Source organism: Oncorhynchus clarkii, chromosome 9 (genome assembly GCF_045791955.1).
Source record: "Oncorhynchus clarkii lewisi isolate Uvic-CL-2024 chromosome 9, UVic_Ocla_1.0, whole genome shotgun sequence".
NCBI lineage: Eukaryota > Metazoa > Chordata > Actinopteri > Salmoniformes > Salmonidae > Oncorhynchus > Oncorhynchus clarkii.
The window spans coordinates 11890985-11916222 of record NC_092155.1 but is presented as its reverse complement, the minus strand read 5'-3'; the positions used below and the strand labels follow the sequence as shown (position 1 = coordinate 11916222).

Genomic DNA, 25238 nt, shown 5'->3' with positions numbered 1-25238 from the left:
AGCAGGCCACATCTGGTTATGGTTTGGATGCCAAAAGCTGCACAAATATCTGTTTTTAAAGGGACACGTGTGCTCTCTAGCGCCCCTCTGGCAACAACAGCAAACTACACCACACACACACACTACAAAACGCCTGCCAACCACATATGTATGTTGTCTGTCTCCTAATCAAGCAAGTTCCTCCATTGGTGTCAATGGCAGTGTTTGAAATGGCACCCTATTTATTTATCTAGTGCACTCCAAACGTACTGCACTAGATATGGAGTAGGTTCTCATTTAGCTCCTCCACTTCCTGTCACCTGATCTGAACCTTCCAATCAGAGCCTGTTGTTTTTTTGAACGCACAAGTTAACCAAACATAGCTGTTGTTTGGTCATGTTAAATATGTGTTACACTGCCAGTTGGAGTAACTAACTTCACTCTTTATAGGCTACGTCCCAATATCTATACCAGCACACTGCTAAGTATGCATGCCCAATATATTCTAAGTAGTATGCTAGTGCAGATTTTGGAACGGAACTGATTTATCAACAGGGAGCAACATGGAATATGGCCCACTGTTCATAAAGCTTCTCTGAGTAGGAGTGCTCATCGAGTATTGGTTTGGCCATGTAGATTGTAACCAATCAGATTCTTATGGACAGGGACCTGATCCTAGATCAGAGGTTTTATGAATACAGGTCCTGATCCATAGCTCTGACATGGGAGGTGTTTTATATATTATATTAGCTAGGACTAGAGTGGGTCCTGTGTTAAGTTGAATGTACAGTAAGGAACTGGCTTCTCATTGGTTGGCCCGTACACAGGTCCTGGGGTCTCAACCTATCCTGACCAGTACTAGTTATATATCTGCACCACAAATGGCACCCTATTCCCTACATAGTGCACTATTTTTTACTTTGGCTTGTAGGGTCTCATAGGCGCATTTGGAGTGTGGGAGAGTTAAACTCATTAACTTAGGCCTACTGTAGACCTATCTACCTAGTAAACACTAGTACACTCCTCTAGCCTACAGGCTACTATCTACCTAGTAAACCCTAGTACACTCCTCTAGCCTACAGGCTACTATCTACCTAGTAATCCCTAGTACAGTCCTCAGAGCCTATATGGTTCACTCTCTCTGAGTCACAAAGGATACCCTATTTCTTGTGTGTGTGTATTAAACAGTGGTTTGCCCCCTTTCTTTCTTTATAGGTTATTGCTGACAGTGCGATTGACACACACACACACACACACACGGCCAACACACTTGGGTTGATTTTTGTGTTCGGAGTAAGTGACCTGCGAACACACACACACACACACACACACACACACACACACACAGACAGACAGAGCAGGACACAGTACTGAAAAACAGCTTTCTGTAGTGTGTATTCAAGCCTAGCTTAGAGGGACATGAAATGCAGCCTAATGGTCCGTAAATACTGTTCAGCTCTAGCAGCTTCATATGTTACCGACACACTACACTGGTCTGTAATGAATCCTGTTTTACTTCCTGGTTCTGTCTAACGGGGCTTCTCCATCTCCTCTCTGTCTGCAGTAATGTATAAACACTGGTCTGTAATGAATCCTGTTTTACTTCCTGGTTCTAACGGGGCTTCTCCATCTCCTCTCTGTCTGCAGTGATGTATAAACACTGGGTATTTGCTTTCCCCAGTCCAGTCCTTTCACATCAGCGCAGATGAAGGAAAGGAAACTAGAGGAGAGGACACTGCGTTAAACTATTGTGACTCAGCCCTTCCATGTATGAAAGGAGTTCAAAGGTCATTTTAGCTGTTGGGTCTTTTTAGGTTCAGGTTGAAGTTGACCCCCAGGCACAGATCTAGGATCTGTGGGATCTACCTTTACCATTATTCTTCAACTTGACCAATTAGGTTGGAAACCCTCTAAAACAGACCACAGATCAGTCTGTAAAGGGGTTTTCAGCTGTTCTGTTTCCTTAAATGTGCTGACACATCGTGTCCCAAATGACACCCCTATTCCCTATATAGGGCACTGATTTTGACCAGAGCCCCGTGCACCAGAATGGGAATATCGGGACGCACCCATACCACCGCACCTTCATAAAATGGATGAGATGGAAAGTGATGTTAAACAGGATGGGGAACAACCAATATTAAAACTAGGGTCTGTTGTTTTTATTTAAGTATAATTATTTACGAATGTTATGCTGACTTTTTCCTAGATGTGTCTTAAATATATATATGTATATTTGACTAATTTAGTCCTACCATTCTTGTGTAGGCATCTGAGATGAATGTGGTTTGGAATTATTTGGGGGTAATAAAACAGAGATGTTCCGTTCCAAATGGCAACCTATTTAGTGCACTACTGTTGACCACGTTTTCCTATAGGGCTCTGGTCTAAAGTAGTACACTACCCATAGGGCTCTGGTCTAAAGTAGTGCACTACCCATAGGGCTCTGGTCTAAAGTAGGTCTCTACCCATAGGGCTCTGGTCTAAAGTAGTACACTACCCATAGGGCTCTGGTCAAAAGTAGTGCACTACTGTTGACCACGTTTTCCTATAGGGCTCTGGTCTAAAGTAGTGCACTACCCATAGGGCTCTGGTCAAAAGTAGTGCACTAAATAGGGAATAAGGTACTGTTTGGAACACACATTTACCATGTGTAAATATAAGATATTATTGTGGTATAATTAATTGCTTGAAATAGAGGTCCATGCGTTAACTTGATCGCTAATGTTCAATTTGGGTCTAGCGTTTTTCTTGACCTCGTGACCTAACCAGGAAAAACTCTGGACCCTAGTAATAGCTACTAACTAATATCTAGGGCCCAAGTTTAGGGAAAACTCCCTGGTCCTAGATATACTACCTGGCCAATATGACAGCACTCCCTCGCCAAACTAAATACATTTTTTTATAAATAATCATGATGCAAAGCCAATATGCTCTGTTTGTACAATCTTCTTCTTTTGAATGACTTCACAGGGTTATTTTATCTTTCTAACCAAACTATATTAAAAAGAGTGGGGTCAATTCCATTTCAAATGCCAGTCAACTAAACTTGACATGGGAGACTCGTTCGATGGATGTCCACTTCACTTATTTAATTACCCATGGATGTAAATGGAATTGAACCTGATTCTGCTCTTCTGTACAAAGTGATTTAAGTTGGAGTACACATTGAGAAAGTGAGCAGTGTGTATTGGGGGTACAGAGTGGTCTCGGCCCAGGAGCAGTGTGTATTGGGGTACAGAGTGGTCTCGGCCCAGGTGCAGTGTGTATTGGGGTACAGAGTGGTCTCGGCCCAGGTGCAGTGTGTGTTGGGGGTACAGAGTGGTCTCGGCCCAGGTGCAGTGTGTATTGGGGGTAAGAGTGGTCTCGGCCCAGGTGCAGTGTGTATTGGGGTACAGAGTGGTCTCGGCCCAGGTGCAGTGTGTATTGGGGTACAGAGTGGTCTCGGCCCAGGTGCAGTGTGTATTGTGGGTACAGAGTGGTCTCGGCCCAGGTGCAGTGTGTATTGGGGGTACAGAGTGGTCTCGGCCCAGGTGCAGTGTGTATTGGGGGTAAGAGTGGTCTCGGCCCAGGAGCAGTGTGTATTGGGGGTACAGAGTGGTCTCGGCCCAGGTGCAGTGTGTATTGGGGGTAAGAGTAGTCTCGGCCCAGGAGCAGTGTGTATTGGGGGTAAGAGTAGTCTCGGCCCAGGAGCAGTGTGTATTGGGGGTACAGAGTGGTCTCGGCCCAGGAGCAGTGTGTATTGTGGGTACAGAGTGGTCTCGGCCCAGGAGCAGTGTGTATTGGGGGTACAGAGTGGTCTCGGCCCAGGAGCAGTGTGTATTGGGGGTAAGAGTGGTCTCGGCCCAGGAGCAGTGTGTATTGGGGTACAGAGTGGTCTCGGCCCAGGTGCAGTGTGTATTGGGGTACAGAGTGGTCTCGGCCCAGGTGCAGTGTGTATTGGGGGGTAAGAGTGGTCTCGGCCCAGGTGCAGTGTGTATTGGGGGTAAGAGTGGTCTCGGCCCAGGTGCAGTGTGTATTGGGGGTAAGAGTGGTCTCGGCCCAGGTGCAGTGAAGCTTGGTATGGTGAATAAAAGGTGTCCAGTAAATGAACTACTGGTGTTCGATGGGGAGGAAGAAAACCACTTGAACTGCCTTTCTTCTTCTCCTCTCAGTCTTTTCTCTGTGTGCTAGTTCTGTTACATTGTACATTTTATAAGTACTGACGAACATGTACAGCTTTTTTTTACCGGTTAAAATGAGATGTTCTCTTCTCCCATGTTGCTGCGTTCTCTACTGACTCCTGTCTGTGTTCTACAGTCACGTCTTTTCCAGAACTACACGACAATCAAAAGAAAAGGCTACAGAAATTCCCCCAAACGTTTCACATTAGGGACCTGAATGCTGACCGACGTCTTCTCGCTTCACAAAGCTGGGAATCAACGACCCTTGTTGGTCTTTGGAGATCTGGTTTAACCCCTTGAAGATATTTCCCCCCCCCCCCATTTGTATTAAAAAAAAAAGAATGACGAAGCAACAATTGTACATTTTAATACTTGTATCCTACAACTGTCAAAAAAATAGACAAACGTCAAGGTTTAGCTACACCTTGAGGGACTCTGGCTTGTTAAAGTATAGAATAGTAAAAGGTGAAGGATCTAAATATTCGTTTAACAAGTACCTCATGGAACAAGTGTTGTGTTAATTTCAACACAACTTAAAGTGATAAGAACACTAATACACATGCATACAACATTTTAAAAAGTGACAAAATACTACATTCACATGGTAAGGAAGAGGTTATCATAAAGTAGAAGTTGCTATAACAGGTGTGTCTCTTGTAGCCTATACACACACGGGCCTATACACGGGCCTATACACGGGTTCTCTCTCAATCTTCAGGTACAGTCTGAAGTTTACATACACTTAGGTTGGAGTCATTAAAACTCATTTTTCAAACACTCCACAAATATTTTAACAAACTATAGTTTTGGCAAGTCGGTTAGGACATCTACTTTGTACATGACAAGTAATTTTTCCAACAATTGTTTACAGACAGATTTTTTCACCTATGATTCACTGTCTCACAATTTCAGTGGGTCAGAAGTTTACATACACTAAGTTGACTGTGTCTTTAAATAGCTTGGGAAATTCCAGAAAATGATGTCATGGCTTTAGAATCTTCTGATAGGCTAATTGACATAATTTGAGTCAATTGGAGGTGTACCCGTGGATGTATTTCAAGGTCTACCTTCAAACTCGGTGCCTCTTTGCTTGACATCATGGGAAAATCAAAAGAAATCAGCCAAGACCACAGAGAAAAAATTGTAGACCTCCACAAGTCTGGTTCATCCTTGGGAGCAATTTCCAAATGCCTGAAGGTACCACGTTCATCTGTACAGACAATAGTACGCAAGTATAAACACCATGGGACCAAGCAGCCGTCATACCGCTCAGGAAGGAGGAAGAAAATGTGTTCTGTCTCCTAGTACAAAATAATCTATATCCACAGTAAAACGAGTCCTATATCGACAACCTGAAAGGCCGCTCAGCAAGGAAGAAGCCACTGCTCCAAAACGCCATAAAAAAGGCAGACTATGGTTTGCAACTGCACATGGGGACAAAGATCGTACTTTTTGGAGAAATGTCCTCTGGTCTGATGAAACAAAAATAGAACTGTTTGGCCAGAATGACCATCATTATGTTTGGTGGAAAAGGGGGAGGCTTGCAAGCCGAAGAACACCATCCCAACCGTGAAGCGCGGGGGTGGCAGCATCATGTTGTGGGGGTGCTTTGCTGCAGGAGGGACTGGTGCACTTCACAAAATAGTTGGCTTCATGAGGAGGAAAATTATATGGATATATTGAAGCAACATCTCAAGACATCAGTCAGGAAGTTAAAGCTTGGTCGAAAATGGGTCTTCCAAATGGACAATGACCCCAAGCACACTTCCAAAATTGTGGCAAAATGGCTGAAGGACAAGAAAGTCAAGGTATTGGAGTGGCCATCACAAAGCCCTTGACCTCAATCCCATAGAAAATGTGTGGGCAGAACTGAAAAAGCTTGTGCGAGCAAGGAGGCCTACAAACCTGACTCAGTTACACCAGCTCTGTCAGGGGGAATGGGCCACAATTCACCCAATTTATTGTGGGAAGCTTGTGGAAGGCTACCCGAAACGTTTGACCCAAGTCAATCAATTTAAAGGCAATGCTACCAAATACTAATTGAGTGTATGTAAACTTCTCTCCCACTGGGAATGTGATGAAAGAAATAAAAGCTGAAATAAATTCTCTCTACTATTATTCTGACATTTCACATTCTTAAAATAAAGTGTTTATCCTAACTGACCTAAGACAGGGAATTTTTACTAGAATTAAATGTCAGGAATTGTGAAATACTGAGTTTAAATGTATTTGGCTAAAGTGTATGTAAACTTCTGACTTTAACTGTCGGTCTGTACACAGCATTCTCTCTCCATCTTCAGGTGGGTCTGTACACAGCTTTCTCTCTCCATCTATAGGTAGGTCTGTACACAGCATTCTTCCTCCATCTATAGGTGGGTCTGTACACAGCATTCTCTCTCCATCTATAGGTAGGTCAGGTAGGTCTGTACACAGCATTCTCTCTCCATCTATAGGTAGGTCTGTACACAGCATTCTCTCTCCATCTATAGGTGGGTCTGTACACAGCATTCTCTCTCCATCTATAGGTAGGTCAGGTAGGTCTGTACACAGCATTCTCTCTCCATCTATAGGTAGGTCTGTACACAGCATTCTCTCTCCATCTATAGGTAGGTCTGTACACAGCATTCTCTCTCCATCTATAGGTAGGTCTGTACACAGCATTCTCTCTCCATCTATAGGTAGGTCTGTACACAGCATTCTCTCTCCATCTATAGGTGGGTCTGTACACAGCATTCTCTCTCCATCTATAAGTAGGTCAGGTAGGTCTGTACACAGCATTCTCTCTCCATCTATAGGTAGGTCTGTACACAGCATTCTCTCTGCATCTATAGGTGGGTCTGTACACAGCATTCTCTCTCCATCTTCAGGTAGGTCTGTACACAGCATTCTCTCTCCATCTTCAGGTAGGTCTGTACACAGCATTCTCTCCATCTTCAGGTAGGTCTGTACACAGCATTCTCTCTCCATCTTCAGGTAGGTCTGTACACAGCATTCTCTCTCCATCTTCAGGTGGGTCTGTACACAGCATTCTCTCTCCATCTTCAGGTAGGTCTGTACACAGCATTCTCTCTCCATCTTCAGGTAGGTCTGTACACAGCATTCTCTCTCCATCTTCAGGTAGGTCTGTACACAGCATTCTCTCGCCATCTTCAGGTAGGTCTGTACACAGCATTCTCTCTCCATCTTCAGGTAGGTCTGTACACAGCATTCTCTCGCCATCTTCAGGTAGGTCTGTACACAGCATTCTCTCTCCATCTTCAGGTAGGTCTGTACCCAGCATTCTCAGAATCTTTAGGTATGTTTTTTTTAAATATGTTTTAAATGTAACCTTTATTTAACTAATGTATTTAGTTGTAGAACATATCTACGGCCATATTGTCCTTGGTAGTTAATTCAAATCGTCCTGTGAAGGGGGGTAATAGGTCCAGTTCACAGCAGCCAGATTATGTATATACGAAGTGTGGTAAAGTTTGCCCTCTTGTGGAATTGAAAGAAGAGTCCCCATTTTCTTGTTTTTTTGCATCAGAAGCTGAAGCAAAGAAGTTATATAACCCCCCCCCCCACCACCACATAATTGTAACCAATGTTTCAAACTTAATTCATGAGCTGAGTAAAAAGCTGTACTGTAATAAGGGATAGTGTACCATAACATAGTCTCCAGCCGCATCACACAGAGTCCAAAGGAGATATAGGAACAATAGTAAAAAAAAATATATATAAAATTCCTTGGTAATGTTAGTCCCAAGCAGTGTTAGTATTTAAACAGTGTGTTTAGTAAGTTTGGGTTGTGCTTGTCTGACACGTGTATATACCCTCTCTCTCTCATGGTCAGGTGACAGGCTACCACTGGAAGCCCCCATAGAGTCCATGGTCCAACCACCTTCCATCAGCCTAGAAACTGGCAGAACCGACAAAAGCCCGGTCGGCTGCTCCAACGATTTCTAGTCCCAATCCGCCCCTGGAATGCACTCACCCCTCCACCGCACCCCCCAGTGTCGTGTCCTATCATACCATGGTCTCTGACCCCGAGCTCTTCCCTGTGAAGAAGTCCCAGAAATAACTGGAATGACTTGGAGATGGCTTCTCCCTCTCCTCCTGGGGCGCCTGCCTCACCCAGACACTGTTAGCCACCTGTTTCTCTCTCTCCTCCTGGGGTGTCTGCCTCACCCAGACACTGTTATCCCCCTGTCCTCCCAGGCTGGAGCATGAGGCAGCCCCCAGGGTGAAGCTCAGATCCTCCCCCAGCGGAGCCCTCTGTTCCTGGGCATGGTAGCTGTTCTCTGGGTGGACTCTGGAGCTGCTAGAGGACTGGGACAGACTCAGGAGGTTGTGGTTGGAGTGGAACTGTCTCATCTGGCCGATGGACTTGGACAGGATCACGTTGGAGCCTGTGGAGGGAGAGATGTGTTGTAATTCTAGATATTTTCATTTAGAATGGTGTTACAATGTTATTTAGAATGGTGTTACAATGTTATTTAGAATGGTGTTACAATGTTATTTAGAATGGTATTCCAATGTTATTTAGAATGTTGTTACAATGTTATTTAGAATGGTGTTACAATGTTATTTAGAATGGTGTTACAATGTTATTTAGAATGGTGTTACAATGTTATTTAGAATGGTGTTACAATGTTATTTAGAATGGTGTTACAATGTTATTTAGAATGGTGTTACAATGTTATTTAGAATGGTGTTACAATGTTATTTAGAATGGTGTTACAATGTTATTTAGAATGGTGTTACAATGTTATTTAGAATGTTGCTACTTTTATTAATGTTATTTAGAATGGTGTTTAATACAATGTTTTCTAGATTGTTACTTTGTTGTTACAAAGTAATGTTGTTCCTTTGTTATTTAGAATGTTGCTACTTTGTTGTTAATGTTATTTAGAATGTTGTTACTATAGTGTTGTCTAGAATTGTTGTTGTTGCAATGTTATTTAGAATGTTGTTTATTTGTTATTTAGAATATTGTTACTTTGCTATTAGCGTTATCTACAATGTTTGTTGTTACAATGTTATTTAGAATTGTTACGATGTTATTTAGAATGTTGTTACTTTGTTGTTACAATGTTGTTTAGAATGTTGTTCATTTTATTTAGAATGTTGTTCCTTTGTTATTTAGAATGTTGCTACTTTGTTACGATGTTATTTAGAATGTTGTTACTTTGTTGTTACAATGTTGTTTAGAATGTTTATTTTATTTAGAATGTTGTTCCTTTGTTTTTTAGAATGTTGCTACTTTGTTACGATGTTATTTAGAATGTTGTTACTTTTTATTTAGAATGTTGTTACTTTTTATTTAGAATGTTGTTACTTTTTATTTAGAATGTTGTTACTTTTTATTTAGAATGTTGTTACAATATTATTTAGAATGTTACTTTGCCGTTAAAATGCTATTTAGAATGTTGTTACTTTTTATTTAGAATGTTGTTACTTTGCTATTATAGTGTTATCTACAATGTTTGTTTGTTTTTACAATGTTATTTTGAATGGTGTTTTATTACAATCTTATCAATTGGTACGGTGTGTATTGTTGTTGTTGTTGTTGTTGTTGTTGTTGTTGTTGTTATTATGTTAACCCTAACTCTAGCTTCCTGTCCACACCCCGGCTCAACCATAACCCTTATCCTAATACTAACTCTGTCTTAACAAAAGGCCAATCTCAATAGGTGGTCCAGATAAATTGGGGGGCTTCCTCTTTTGTTCTCTATGGCTCCTCTATTGTTACTGAAACAAGGGGGAGGGCTGATGACATCACAGATTCCCATCAGACCTAGTCCTTGTTTAAAAAATACTATTTTGCTCAAAACCAATTGTTTACGCTTAACTACGTGTACTTTACTGTATTTATGGGGTTTTGTTTTTCAACAGGAAAAGTAAAAAAAAATAGCTGGAGTGTGTCTTTAACCCTAAGCCTAGACGTAACCATAGCAACAGAACAAATAAGGGTGTAGCAACCGAGGTGTCCCCTCTATGACCCGCGACTTACGTTTCTTGTTGTTGTGGTGTCGTAGCGCCTCCAGGTTAAAGAACACCTCACTGGTCAGGCTGCCGTCACCGGGCCCGTCAGGGTTGAAGAGGGGAGAGGGGGGCTCCAGGGGGGACAAGTTGAAGAGTGGCGAGTGGGTCTCCAGGGGTGACAGGCTATCACTGAATGACCCCACAGAGTCCAGAGACACCCCCGTGTCCCGCCGACTCCCCGTAGAATCTACTGTCCCCACCGCTAGGTGACTGTCACCATGGGAGGGAGGGAGGAGAGGAAGGAGAGGGAGGAGAGGGAGGAGGGGGAAGGAGGAGAGGAATGAGAGGGGGGAAGGAGGAGAGGAAAGAGAGGGAGGAGAGGGGGAGGGAGAAGGAGGAGAGGTTAGTGAGGGAGGACAGGGGAGGGAGAAGGAGGAGAGGAAAGAGAGGGAGGACAGGGTAGGGAGAAGGAGGAGAGGAAAGAGAGGGAGGAGAGGGGGAGGGAGAAGGAGGACAGGAAAGAGAGGGAGGAGAGGGGGAGGGAGAAGGAGGAGAGGAAAGAGGGAGAAGGAGGAGAGGAAAGAGAGGGAGGAGAGGGGGAGGGAGAAGGAGAGGAAAGAGAGGAGAGAGAGGGAGGAGAGGGACGGAGGGGGAGAGGGAGGAGGAGAGGGAGGGAGGAGAGAGTATTTTATTATTCACGTTGCAGGAAGTCTTGCAGCGCTGGTGATAAAGGCAGACATACATTCAATAAACACACAACACTGGAATTCAGAGACAACAGAAGGGCTGATCCAGGACCCGTTTGGCCTTTTAGATCATAATAAATAAAAATAGACAGGGGAAACCTGATCCACGCTCCTACTATGGGCCCTGAAATGAAACATACCTGAGTTTCCTGCGGAGAAGATAGTCGATGATGTCAGGATCTGTCTGAATGAGACTCATCAGCACCTCTTGTTGGAGCTCTGCTGACACCTGGGGAGAAGAGGACAAGAGATTTACACACACACACACACACACACACACAACCCCCTTACCCCCCCAGCCCCACACACACACTCTTGGTACCGTGAATAGTCGCTTATAGTTCTGTATAAGTTGCAGGGTGACGTTGATGATGGCGGTGCTGTCCTCGATGTCCATGGCATGAGGACTCATCTCCCTGTCCCCTCCGCCCCTCTCCCCCTGCAACAGGTTGGGACCAAATATCACCGCCAGGTTAGTTGCTGTCATCTTGTTGCCTAGGAACTGCAGAGAGAGAGAGGAGAGAGCGAGTGAGAAGGGGGGTTAGGGGGAGAGACCACATATTAGGTCTACCTACTGTGTAGGCTAGTTACAGTACAAGCTACAGAGAGACACAGAGACAAAAAGAGAGAGAGAGAGAGACCGCGAGAGACATCGAGAGAAAAAAGAGAGAGTTAAGAGGTTTAAGTTTTAACCCAAAATCCATTATGTTTTCCTCTTGGGGGGAGGGAGAGAGAGAGGGAGAGAGAGAGAGAGAGGGAGGGAAAGAGAGAGGGAAAGAGAGAGAGGGAGGGAGGGAGGGAGAGAGAGGGAGAGAGGCTGACTTGTTGAGGACAGACAAATGCTGACAGATATTTTTTTTTTGAGAAACAGACATAAGCTGACAGGGAAAGAGATAGACAGGTGAGCAGAATGATAGACAGGTGAAGAGAATGATAGGCAGGTGAAAAGGATGATAGACAGGTGGACAGAATGATAGACAGGTGAACAGAATGATAGACAGGTGAACAGAATGATAGACAGGTGAACAGAATGATAGACAGGTGAACAGAACGATAGACAGGTAAACAGTATGATAGACAGGTGAACAGGATGATAGACAGGTGGACAGAATGATAGACAGGTGAACAGGATGATAGACAGGTGGACAGAATGATAGACAGGTGAACAGGATGATAGACAGGTGGACAGAATGATAGACAGGTAAACAGAATGATAGACAGGTGAACAGAATGATAGACAAGTGAACAGAATGATAGACAGGTAAACAGGATGATAGACAGGTGAACAGGATGATAGACAGGTGAACAGGATGATAGACAGGTGGACAGAATGATAGACAGGTGAACAGGATGATAGACAGGTGAACAGAATGATAGACAGGTAAACAGAATGATAGACAGGTGAACAGAATGATAGACAGGTGAACAGAATGATAGACAGGTGAACAGAATGATAGACAGGTGAACAGGATGATAGACAGACACATGAAGTGTGTAAGAGGATGTGGAAGCGACACACACACACACACACACACACACACACACACACACACACACACACACACACTCTCTAGACACTAACCACCTGGTCCTGTGGTCCTGTGGTGTCCTGTGGTCCTGTGGTGTCCTGTGGTCCTGTGGTGTCCTGTGGTCCTGTGGTGTCCTGTGCGTGGCTCTGTACGGTGTGTAACAGGGTGAGGAGGCGGAGCAGTGTATCACAGTTACAGGCCGGTAACAGGTAGAGGAGCAGCTGGAGGTACAGGAACTGGTCTGTCCCTTGCAGAACTACAGGACAGATGAGGGGACAGAGATGGGTTAGATACCCACAGAGAGGACAGAAACTGGTTAGATACCCACAGAAAGGACAGTGATGGGTTAGATACCCAAAGAGAGGACAGTGATGGGTTAGATACCCACAGAGAGGACAGGGCTGGGTTAGATACCCACAGAGAGGACAGGGCTGGGTTAGATACCCACATAGAGGACAGTGATGGGTTAGATACCCACAGAGAGGACAGTGATGGGTTAGATACCCACAGAGAGGACAGAGATGGGTTAGATACCCACAGAGATGGGTTAGATACCTAACCCCACAGAGAGGACAGTGATGGGTTAGATACCCACAGAGAGGACAGAGATGGGTTAGATACCCACAGAGAGGACAGAGATGGGTTAGATACCCACAGAGAGGACAGAGATGGGTTAGATACCCACAGAGATGGGTTAGATACCTAACCCCACAGAGAGGACAGTGATGAGTTAGATACCCACAGAGAGGACAGAGATGGGTTAGATACCCACAGAGAGGACAGAGATGGGTTAGATACCCACAGAGATGGGTTAGATACCTAACCCCACAGAGAGGACAGCGATGGATTAGATACCCACAGAGAGGACAGCGATGGATTAGATACCTAACCCCACAGAGAGGACAGCGATGGATTAGATACCCACAGAGATGGGTTAGATACCCACAGAGAGGACAGTGATGGGTTAGAAACCCACAGAGAGGACAGTGATGGGTTAGATACCAACAGAGAGGACAGAGATGGGTTAGATACCCACAGAGATGGGTTAGATACCTAACCCCACAGAGAGGACAGTGATGGGTTAGATACCCACAGAGAGGACAGAGATGGGTTAGATACCCACAGAGAGGACAGAGATGGGTTAGATACCCACAGAGATGGGTTAGATACCTAACCCCACAGAGAGGACAGTGATGGGTTAGATACCCACAGAGAGGACAGAGATGGGTTAGATACCCACAGAGAGGACAGAGATGGGTTAGATACCCACAGAGAGGACAGAGATGGGTTAGATACCCACAGAGATGGGTTAGATACCTAACCCCACAGAGAGGACAGAGATGAGTTAGATACCCACAGAGAGGACAGAGATGGGTTAGATACCCACAGAGAGGACAGCGATGGATTAGATACCTAACCCCACAGAGAGGACAGCGATGGATTAGATACCCACAGAGAGGACAGAGATGGGTTAGATACCTAACCCCACAGAGAGGACAGTGATGGGTTAGATACCCAACCAACCCCACAGAGAGGACAGTGATGGGTTAGATACCCACAGAGAGGACAGAGATGGGTTAGATACCCACAGAGAGGACAGCAATGGATTAGATACCCACAGAGAGGACAGCGATGGATTAGATACCTAACCCCACAGAGAGGACAGCGATGGATTAGATACCCACAGAGAGGACAGCGATGGATTAGATACCTAACCCCACAGAGAGGACAGCGATGGATTAGATACCCACAGAGATGGGTTAGATACCCACAGAGAGGACAGTGATGGGTTAGAAACCCACAGAGAGGACAGTGATGGGTTAGATACCAACAGAGAGGACAGAGATGGGTTAGATACCCACAGAGATGGGTTAGATACCTAACCCCACAGAGAGGACAGTGATGGGTTAGATACCCACAGAGAGGACAGAGATGGGTTAGATACCCACAGAGAGGACAGAGATGGGTTAGATACCCACAGAGATGGGTTAGATACATAACCCCACAGAGAGGACAGTGATGGGTTAGATACCAATCAGAGAGGACAGAAAGGGGTTAGATACCTAACCCCACAGAGAGGACAGTGATGGGTTAGATACCCACAGAGAGGACAGAGATGGGTTAGACACCCACAGGGCTGGGTTAGATACCCACAGAGAGGACAGGGCTGGGTTAGATACCCACAGAGAGGACAGTGATGGGTTAGATACCCACAGAGAGGACAGTGATGGGTTAGATACCCACAGAGAGGACAGTGATGGGTTAGATACCCACAGAGAGGACAGAGATGGGTTAGATACCCACAGAGATGGGTTAGATACCTAACCCCACAGAGAGGACAGTGATGGGTTAGATACCCACAGAGAGGACAGAGATGGGTTAGATACCCACAGAGAGGACAGAGATGGGTTAGATACCCACAGAGAGGACAGCGATGGATTAGATACCCACAGAGAAGACAGAGATGGGTTAGATACCTAACCCCACAGAGAGGACAGTGATGGGTTAGATACCCAACCCCACAGAGTGATGGGTTAGATACCCACAGAGAGGACAGAGATGGGTTAGATACCCACAGAGAGGACAGCGATGGATTAGATACCCACAGAGAGGACAGCGATGGATTAGATACCTAACCCCACAGAGAGGACAGCGATGGATTAGATACCCACAGAGAGGACAGCGATGGATTAGATACCTAACCCCACAGAGAGGACAGCGATGGATTAGATACCCACAGAGATGGGTTAGATACCCACAGAGAGGACAGTGATGGGTTAGATACCCACAGAGAGGACAGTGATGGGTTAGATACCAACAGAGAGGACAGAGATGGGTTAGATACCCACAGAGATGGGTTAGATACCTAACCCCACAGAGAGGACAGTGATGGGTTAGATACTCACAGAGAGGACAGAGATGGGTTAGATACCCACAGAGAGGACAGAGATGGGTTAGATACCCACAGAGATGGGTTAGATACCTAACCCCACAGAGAGGACAGTGATGGGTTAGATACCCACAGAGAGGACAGAGATGGGTTAGATACCTAACCCCACAGAGAGGACAGTGATGGGTTAGAAACCCACAGAGAGGACAGAGATGGGTTAGACACCCACAGAGATGGGTTAGATACCCATAGAGAGGACAGAGATGGGTTAGATACCCACAGAGAGGACAGAGATGGGTTAGATACCCACACAGATGGGTTAGATACCCACACAGATGGGTTAGATACCCACACAGATGGGTTAGATACCTAACCCCACAGAGAGGACAGTGATGTGTTAGATACCTAACCCCACAGAGAGGACAGAGATGGGTTAGATACCCACAGAGAGGACAGAGATGGGTTAGATACCCACAGAGAGGACAGCGATGGATTAGATACCCACAGAGAGGTCAGCGATGGATTAGATACCTAACCCCATAGAGAGGACAGCGATGGATTAGATACCCACAGAGAGGACAGCGATGGATTAGATACCTAACCCCACAGAGAGGACAGCGATGGATTAGATACCCACAGAGATGGGTTAAGATACCCACAGAGATGGGGGGGGGGGGGGGGGGGTTGTGTGCGGGGGGGGAGGGGTTAGGGGGTAGGGTTTGTGTGCGTGTGCGGGGGGAAGAGGTTAGGGGGTAGGGTTTGTGTGCGTGTGCAGGGGGGGGTTATGAGGTAGGGTTTGTGTGCGGGGGGGAGGGGTTAGGGGGTAGGGTTTGTGTGCGTGTGCGGGGGGGGGGGGGGGGGGGGGGGGGGGGGGGGTGTGTGTCGTACGGTTGGCGTGGAGGAAAGCAGAGTAGAGCTCTCTAGGCAGTAGAGGGTCAGGCATGTCTCTGAGGAACTCCTTCAGCAGGGCTGCTACGTCATGGACACTGGTCTCCTCTTCCAGACACACATCTGTCCCCATGTCAAAGTCCTCACGCAGCTGAAACACACACACAAATCAGAACCAGACATACACATAAACAAGTTAACATGCATCGGCAACACACAGTAAATAAAAGGTCAGTTTCCCGTGTGATGATGCTTTGAAAACAGAAAATGACAGGGATCAACGGCCCTGCGTATACAGAAGAGGAGAAATACACCTGTCACAACATCAACACAACATCAACACAACATCAACACCCAGTAGGCATAAATCACTACAGTACATCTACACCCAGGAGGTATAATCACTAAAGTACATCAACACACCCAGTAGGTATAAATCACTACAATACATCATTACACCCAGTAGGTATAAATCACTACAGTATATCATTACACCCAGTAGGTATAAATCACTACAGTACATCATTACACCCAGTAGATATAAATCACTACAGTACATCATTACACCCAGTAGATATAAATCACTACAGTGCATCATTAGACCCAGTAGATATAAATCACTACAGTACATCATTACACCCAGTAGATATAAATCACTACAGTGCATCATTACACCCAGTAGGTATAAATCACTACAGTACATCATTACACCCAGTAGGTATAAATCACTACAGTACATCATTAGACCCAGTAGATATAAATCACTACAGTACATCATTACACCCAGTAGATATAAATCACTACAGTGCATCATTACACCCAGTAGGTACAAATCACAACAGTGCATCATTACACCCAGTAGGCATAAATCACTACAGTACATCATTACACCCAGTAGGTATAAATCACTACAGTGCATCATTACACCCAGTAGGTATAAATCACTACAGTGCATCATTACACCCAGTAGGTATAAATCACTACAGTACATCATTACACCCAGTAGGTATAAATCACTACAGTACATCTACACCAAGTAGGTATAAATCACTACAGTACATCATTACACCCAGTAGGTATAAATCACTACAGTACATCTACACCCAGTAGGTATAAATCACTACAGTACATCATTACACCCAGTAGGTATAAATCACTACAGTACATCATTACACCCAGTAGGTATAAATCACTACAGTGCATCATTACACCCAGTAGGTATAAATCACTACAGTGCATCATTACACCCAGTAGGTATAAATCACTACAGTACATCATTACACCCAGTAGGTATAAATCACTACAGTACATCTACACCAAGTAGGTATAAATCACTACAGTACATCATTACACCCAGTAGGTATAAATCACTACAGTGCATCATTACACCCAGTAGGTATAAATCACTACAGTACATCATTACACCCAGTAGGTATAAATCACTACAGTACATCTACACCCAGTAGGTATAAATCACTACAGTACATCTACACCAAGTAGGTATAAATCACTACAGTGCATCCATGTAATGTGGATATTTGTTTAATTTAAATTGCCTCACCTGCCGAACTCTCTTTATGGAGCTGCCAACACGAAAGATCCCCACAGTTTGTAGCCCTGAGAAGACACAGTTGACATTTTAAAAAAGTGCAACATTTTTAACAGTTAATTGTAACGGTCTTGAGACGACAGACACTGGGAGACTGGAAGCAGGTACAGGGTGATGATTTAATCATAAATAGACATGAAACAAAGCAAAAACAGCATCTGGACAAGAGAAACAAAACAACATCAATGCAGACACTGGGATGAAACTGAGGAAGTGACAGATATAGGGGAGGCAATCAATAACGTGATGGAGACCAGGTGAGTCCAATGAAGCGCTGGTGCGCGTAACGAGGGTGATAGGTGTGCGTAATGATGAGCAGCCTGGCGACCAACAGCGCCAGAGAGGGGGAGCGGGAGCAGACGTGACATTAATAACAGTTGGTGGTTCATTGTATCCTCTGTGTCTCACCCATAGGCTGTAGTGATATAACTGGACACAACCCTAACCTGTGTTACGAATGGATTCCTATGATGAAGGTAGAGCCAGAAGAGGACAGCCCTCTGACTCTGCGTCCTCTCTAGGATTTTTTTGTATGTTCCTGCCTTCTAGGCAGTTTGTCATGGCCACTGCGCCTCGCTTTGGGGTTATAGGCTGGGTATCTGTACAGCACTTGTAACCTAACGTAGCAGTCGGAGCAAGACGCCTGAGGAAAACAGAAGTGATGGTTGAAAATACTGTATCCCGGGAAAACTAGAAACATACGCTTTAAAAATGCTGATGTAAAAATGTCTTGATATACAGACACATCTACACACACACTTTAGTAAATATTGATCGCAAATTGATAGCTTCTGGTTTATGCCAAAAGACCAAAGAAAGGAAAAGACCACATTATAGATGATACTCAAGCAGGCTTTATGAAGGGCCGCCACATACAACCCCAACATTTGTTTAGTCTTGGAACGTATGGACTATTCACATGCAATTGGCTCAGATTTCTTTTCAGACTTCTGTAAAGCCTTTGACACAATTGAACACGAATTTCTCTTTCGGGTCTCCCAACTTTTTGGTTTCGGGGGAAAATGTTATCGAAGTCATTCGCCTGTTTAACGAAGATATAAATAGTTCTGTGATACTAAACCTTAATAAATCCTAAAGACGTGTACTACCCAGTTTAGCCTTTAAAAAAAAATACATTTTGGTTGTGGAACTTCCATCTCTAGATATTCTGAATAATGTTTTTAAAGACAAAGACCAGGTCGCCCAGGCCCTTAATGACATCACTGCATTCTCTGTTGGCTCTGGTTTAAAACTGAACGTTCCTGAAATCTTGTTTTACACGTCTCTGAAGATAAAGAAATAGAAAACATTCCTCTGAAGCACTGTGTTAAATATTTAGGAATACATCCATCTAAAAATCACTATGAATTTCTTTCCTAAAATTAAGAAAACCCAAGAATATATTTAATATTTGGCTACAAAGGGATCTATACTCTGGAGAGTGCTTCTGTTCAAGGTAGAGGGACTGTCTCGCTTTGTGTACCCCTCGTTGTCTTTGTTTGTAAATCCATCTACCTCTAAAGAGATCAAATCAAATCACATTGTATTTGTGACATGCGCCGAGTACAACAGGTGTAGACTTTACCGTGAAATGCTTACTTGCAAGCCCTTAACCAACAATGCAGTTTTAAGAAAATTTTATATTTAATACTTACTAAATACACTAAAGTTTTTTAAAAAGTAACACAATAAAATAACCATAACAAGGCTATATACAGGGGTATCGGTACCAGGTCACTGTGCGCGGGTACAGGTTAGTCGAGGTAATTGAGGTAATATGTACATGTAGGTAGGGGTAAAGTGACTATGCAGAGATAATAAACAGCGAGTAGCAGCAGTGTACATGTAGGTAGGGGTGAAGTGACTATGCATAGATAATAAACAGCGAGTAGCAGCAGTGTACATGTAGGTAGGGGTAAAGTGACTATGCAGAGATAATAAACAGAGAGTAGCAGCAGTGTACATGTAGGTAGGGGTGAAGTGACTATGCATAGATAATAAACAGAGAGTAACAGCAGTGTACATGTAGGTAGGGGTGAAGTGACTATGCATAGATAATAAACAGAGAGTAGCAGCAGTGTACATGTAGGTAGGGGTAAAGTGACTATGCATAGATAATAAACAGAGAGTAGCAGCAGTGTACATGTAGGTAGGGGTGAAGTGACTATGCACAGATAATAAACAGAGAGTAGCAGCAGTGTAAATGTAGGTAGGGGTAAAGTGACTATGCACAGATAATAAACAGAGAGTAGCAGCAGTGTACATGTAGGTAGGGGTAAAGTGACTATGCATAGATAATAAACAGCGAGTAGCAGCAGTGTACATGTAGGTAGGGGTAAAGTGACTATGCACAGATAATAAACAGAGAGTAGCAGCAGTGTACATGTAGGTAGGGGTGAAGTGACTATGTATAGATAATAAACAGAGAGTAGCAGCAGTGTAAAAACAACGGGGGTCAATGCAAATAATCGAGGTAGCCATTTGATGAATTGTTCAGCAGTCTTATGGCCTGGGGGTAGAAGCTGTAGCCTTTTGGACCTAATCTTGGTGCTCCGGTTCCACTTGCCATGTGGTAGCAGAGAGAACATTCTATGACTTGGATGACTGGAGTTTTGACAATGTTTTGGGCCTTCCTCTGACACGCCTAGTATATAGGTCCTGGATGGTAAGAAGCTTGGCCCCAGTGATGTTCTGGTCCGTACGCACTACCCTCTGTAGCGCCTTACGGTCAGATGCCGAGAAATTTCCATACCAGGCGGTGATGGTGCAGCTGTGAAACTTTTTGAGGATCTGGAGACCCATGCCAAATCATTTCAGTCTCCTGAGGGGGGAAAGGCATTGTCGTGCCCTCTTCACAACTGTCTTGGAGTGTTTGGACTGTGACAGTTTGTTGGTGAAAAATCTGAAGTTCTGGAAGAGTTGGATTTTGTTGACATAAATAACACTTTCATGATCAATTGGTTGAAGAGATATTTGGTCAAATACAGAATCAATTTGGTATTTCATCTCCAAACAATGTGTTTAATAAGTTGGGAGGTCTTACATTTGTACTGAAATGTAATTATCTTCCCAAAAGATTACCTGCTAAATTGGCTAGCTTTCACCAACAAGCTTTAATGCCCTGGAAACTATGTTTCCTGCACAACTTTGTGGAATAATTCAGACATAACTGTATGGGAAAAGTAAATGTTCAGCTGGCATGAAAGGAATATTGACTTTGTTCTTCATGTGTTCCACAACAGAGGTATTATTTTGTATGAACAATTTATAAGATTGAATTAGTTTCCAATACCTTTCCGAGAGTTTATTTCTGTGATCAAAGCCATTCCCAGTGGTCTAACTATACTATGAAAACTCATCTTAGCGTTGGTGAGGATCACAGAGTTTTATCAAGAACTCAGCTTGGAAGGCAGGGCCTACTTGAGAAATCTTGTTGTAGCAAGTACGTAAGACCCATTTTCCAATTCACGGAACCAATTTACACCTCGAGGTAAAACATTTTGGAACATTCCTGAAAAAGCTTGGTTGATGCCTTACAAATACTGTATACCAAACAAATTACGGAAGCGCACTTTAAGACTCTAAATAAGAGACAGTATATCCATGTAATTCTATGTTGTCCAAATGTTTTGATATTGATGATATGTGTTTTCTGTGACAAAGAAAATCTTACGTTCTTGTTCTATGAAGGTAAATCTGTGATAGATTTTTATGGGAAATCCTTTGCAGAGCACGTATTTAGCTTTGTGAACACTACCCATGTTTTTGACATGAAGGATTTAATATGTTACTATTGCAACTATAAGAAGAGAGGAAATGACTGTGAATTGTTTTATTCTTGTTGCCAAATACTTTATACACAAACAAAAATTACATAATTCTATACCAAAATTACAAATATTTGTGATTTACTTTAACCATGTGGTTAAGACCTTATCCATAGTTAATAACAAAAATATAAACATTTTCTTGAATCATTGAGACTTTTTCCTAAGTGAATTCAACTGCACTTTATTTGTTAAAATATATATATTTTTTGTATGTATTTAAAGTATTAAAGTATATTCTTGTTTTTACCTGAGTGTAGAGGCGGCAGGGTAGCCTAGTGGTTAGAGTGTAGAGGGGGCAGGGTAGCCTAGTGGTTAGAGTGTAGAGGAGGCAGGGTAGTCTAGTGGTTAGAGTGTAGAGGCGGCAGGGTAGCCTAGTGGTTAGAGTGTAGAGGCGGCTGGGTAGGCTAGTGGTTAGAGTGTAGAGGTGGCAGGGTAGCCTAGTGGTTAGAGCGTAGAGGCGGCAGGGTAGCCTAGTGGTTAGAGTGTAGAGGCGGCTGGGTAGCCTAGTGGTTAGAGTGTAGAGGCGGCAGGGTAGCCTAGTGGTTAGAGTGTGGAGGCGGCAGGGTAGGCTAGTGGTTAGAGCGTAGAGGCGGCAGGGTAGCCTAGTGGTTAGAGCGTAGAGGCGGCAGGGTAGCCTAGTGGTTAGAGTGTAGAGGCGGCTGGGTAGCCTAGTGGTTAGAGTGTAGAGGCGGCAGGGTAGCCTAGTGGTTAGAGTGTGGAGGCGGCAGGGTAGGCTAGTGGTTAGAGTGTAGAGGCGGCAGGGTAGCCTAGTGGTTAGAGTGTGGAGGCGGCAGGGTAGGCTAGTGGTTAGAGTGTAGAGGCGGCAGGGTAGCCTAGTGGTTAGAGTGTGGAGGCGGCAGGGTAGGCTAGTGGTTAGAGTGTAGAGGCGGCAGGGTAGCCTAGTGGTTAGAGTGTAGAGGCGGCAGAGTAGCCTAGTGGTTAGAGTGTAGAGGCGGCAGGGTAGCCTAGTGGTTAGAGTGTAGAGGCGGCTGGGTAGCCTAGTGGTTAGAGTGTAGAGGCGGCAGGGTAGCCTAGTGGTTAGAGTGTGGAGGCGGCAGGGTAGGCTAGTGGTTAGAGTGTAGAGGCGGCAGGGTAGCCTAGTGGTTGGAGTGTAGAGGCGGCAGGGTAGCCTAGTGGTTAGAGTGTAGAGGCGGCAGGGTAGCCTAGTGGTTAGGGCGTTGGACTAGTAACCGGAAGGTTGCAAGTTCAAATCCCCGAGCTGATAAGGTACAAATCTGTCGTTCTGCCCCTGAACAGGCAGTTAACCCACTGTTCCTAGGCCGTCATTGAAAATAAGAATTTGTTCTTAACTGACTTGCCTAGTTAAATAAAGGTTAAACAAAACAAACACTCACCGTGTCTCTCTATGTGACAGCAGCAGCGTTCCACCACACGGGGGACCTGTTTATAGATGGGGTTGAGGCTGAGCTTGGTCTGGGTCCGCCCCCCAGCTCCGGCTGCAGTCTTCTTCAGCTCCAGCTCTGCAGGGTGGGACAGCTGTAGCGCCTCCAACAGGCGGGACTGACTCTCTACAAGATCTGAGATGCAGTCCACTGATAGGCCACCCTGTAAAATGGGAAGATGGGAAGAGAGACAACAAGAGAGAGACAGAGAGGGGGAGAAAGAGAGAGTTTGAGCATTTCAAGTTAGATTATAATAGGGGAGAGGTAATAGAGGGGATGAGAATGGATAGAGCAGGAGAGAAAATAAATAAGATAGGGAGACAAGAGAGTGAGGGAGCAGAGAGGAGGGAGAGATGAGACACAGGAGGGAGGAAGAGTTACAGGAGGGAGGAAGAGAGACAGTGGGAGAAAGAGAGGAAGAGGAAGAGAGACAGGGGGAGAAAGAGAGGAAGAGGAAGAGGGACAGGGGGAGGAAGAGAGACAGGAGGGAGGAAGAGAGACAGGAGGGTAGAAGAGAGACAGGAGGGAGGAAGAGAGACAGGAGGAGGGAGAAAGAGAGACAGGAGGGAGAAAGGGAGACAAGAGAGTGAGGGAGCAGAGAGGAGGGAGAGATGAGACACAGGAGGGAGGAAGAGAGTCAGGAGGGAGGAAGAGAGACAGGGGGAGAAAGAGAGGAAGAGGAAGAGAGACAGGGGTAGAAAGAGAGGAAGAGGAAGAGAGACAGGGGGAGGAAGAGAGACAGGAGGGAGGAAGAGAGACAGGAGGGTAGAAGAGAGACAGGAGGGAGGAAGAGAGACAGGAGGAGGGAGAAAGAGAGACAGGAGGGAGGAAGAGAGACAGGAGGGTAGAAGAGAGACAGGAGGAGGGAGAAAGAGAGACAGGAGGGAGGAAGCGAGACAGGAGGGAGGAAGCGAGACAGGAGGGAGGAAGAGAGACAGGAGGGAGGAAGAGAGACAGGGGGAGAAAGAGAGGAAGAGGAAGAGAGACAAGGGGAGAAAGAGAGGAAGAGGAAGAGAGACAGGGGGAGGAAGAGAGACAGGAGGGAGGAAGAGAGACAGGAGGGAGGAAGCGAGACAGGAGGGAGGAAGAGAGACAGGAGGGTAGAAGAGAGACAGGAGGAGGGAGAAAGAGAGACAGGAGGGAGGAAGAGAGACAGGAGGGAGGAAGAGAGACAGGGGGAGAAAGAGAGGAAGAGGAAGAGAGACAAGGGGAGAAAGAGAGGAAGAGGAAGAGAGACAGGGGGAGGAAGAGAGACAGGAGGGAGGAAGAGAGACAGGAGGGAGGAAGCGAGACAGGAGGGAGGAAGAGAGACAGGAGGGTAGAAGAGAGACAGGAGGGAGGAAGAGAGACAGGAGGGTAGAAGAGAGACAGGAGGAGGGAGAAAGAGAGACAGGAGGGAGGAAGAGAGACAGGAGGGTAGAAGAGAGACAGGAGGGAGGAAGAGAGACAGGAGGGTAGAAGAGAGACAGGAGGAGGGAGAAAGAGAGACAGGAGGGAGGAAGAGAGACAGGAGGGTAGAAGAGAGACAGGAGGAGGGAGAAAGAGAGACAGGAGGGAGGAAGAGAGACAGGAGGGTAGAAGAGAGACAGGAGGGTAGAAGAGAGACAGGAGGGAGGAAGCGAGACAGGAGGGAGGAAGCGAGACAGGAGGGAGTAAGAGAGGAAAGAGAGGATATGGATATAAAGTAATGAGAGAAAGTGAAGGTGGGAAACGAGCGAGTTAACAAAGGAGCGTTGTTATACACATTGATCTATATGGTGCAAACTAATGCGCGGCATGGCATTTCTTCAGCGCGGCAGTCCTGGAGGAAATGCACAGCCGCGCACGTGCTCAGTTTAGAGGGAACGTTGTTATACACATTGATCTATATGGTGCAAACTAATGCGCGGCATGGCATTTCTTCAGCGCGGCAGTCCTGGAGGAAATGCACAGCCGCACACGTGCTCAGTTTAGAGGGAACGTTGCTCATGACTTTTGCCTTTTCTTGCCAATCCATCTTTCCCAGGAATATTTTTATTTTGGCTTCCTTCTTTTCACTCTGTCATTTAGGTTAGTAATTGTGGAGTAGCTAGAATGTTATTGATCCATACTTGTTTTTCTCCTATCACAGCCATTAAACTCTATACCTGTTATAATGTCACCATAGTGAAATCCCTGAGTGGTTTCCTTCCTCTCCGGCAACTGAGTTAGGAAGGAAGCCTATACCTTTGTAGTGACTGGGTGTATTGATACACCAT

At 45.1% G+C, this 25238-nt stretch overlaps 2 protein-coding genes across 5 annotated transcripts in view; one reads left to right on the top strand and one right to left on the bottom strand.

The window, feature by feature from the left end:
* Positions 1–25238, top strand: part of LOC139415887 (ubiquitin carboxyl-terminal hydrolase 12-like) — a 356199-nt gene that overhangs the window by 25789 nt on the left and 305172 nt on the right. The window contains exons 11-12 of one of the 3 annotated variants that reach the window (XM_071164032.1): positions 6–2439; positions 2552–4638. The gene's annotated coding sequence lies outside the window, so the exon portion shown is untranslated. Of the gene's footprint in view, positions 1–5; positions 4639–25238 lie in introns of those variants that run through there. The other 2 variants (XM_071164031.1, XM_071164030.1) reach the window with 2 other exon arrangements.
* The window catches only part of LOC139415885 (rho GTPase-activating protein 6-like), a 129777-nt gene continuing 111453 nt past the window's right edge, over positions 6915–25238 (bottom strand). For both annotated transcript variants that reach the window (XM_071164028.1, XM_071164029.1), the window contains exons 6-13: positions 22954–23164; positions 17721–17776; positions 16160–16310; positions 12435–12637; positions 11175–11354; positions 10993–11081; positions 10135–10376; positions 6915–8530 (exon numbers count right to left, since the gene is read on the bottom strand). In XM_071164028.1, coding sequence (XP_071020129.1) covers positions 8148–8530; positions 10135–10376; positions 10993–11081; positions 11175–11354; positions 12435–12637; positions 16160–16310; positions 17721–17776; positions 22954–23164 — 1515 coding nt within the window. In that variant the 3' untranslated portion in view covers positions 6915–8147. The remainder of the gene's footprint in view (positions 8531–10134; positions 10377–10992; positions 11082–11174; positions 11355–12434; positions 12638–16159; positions 16311–17720; positions 17777–22953; positions 23165–25238) is intronic.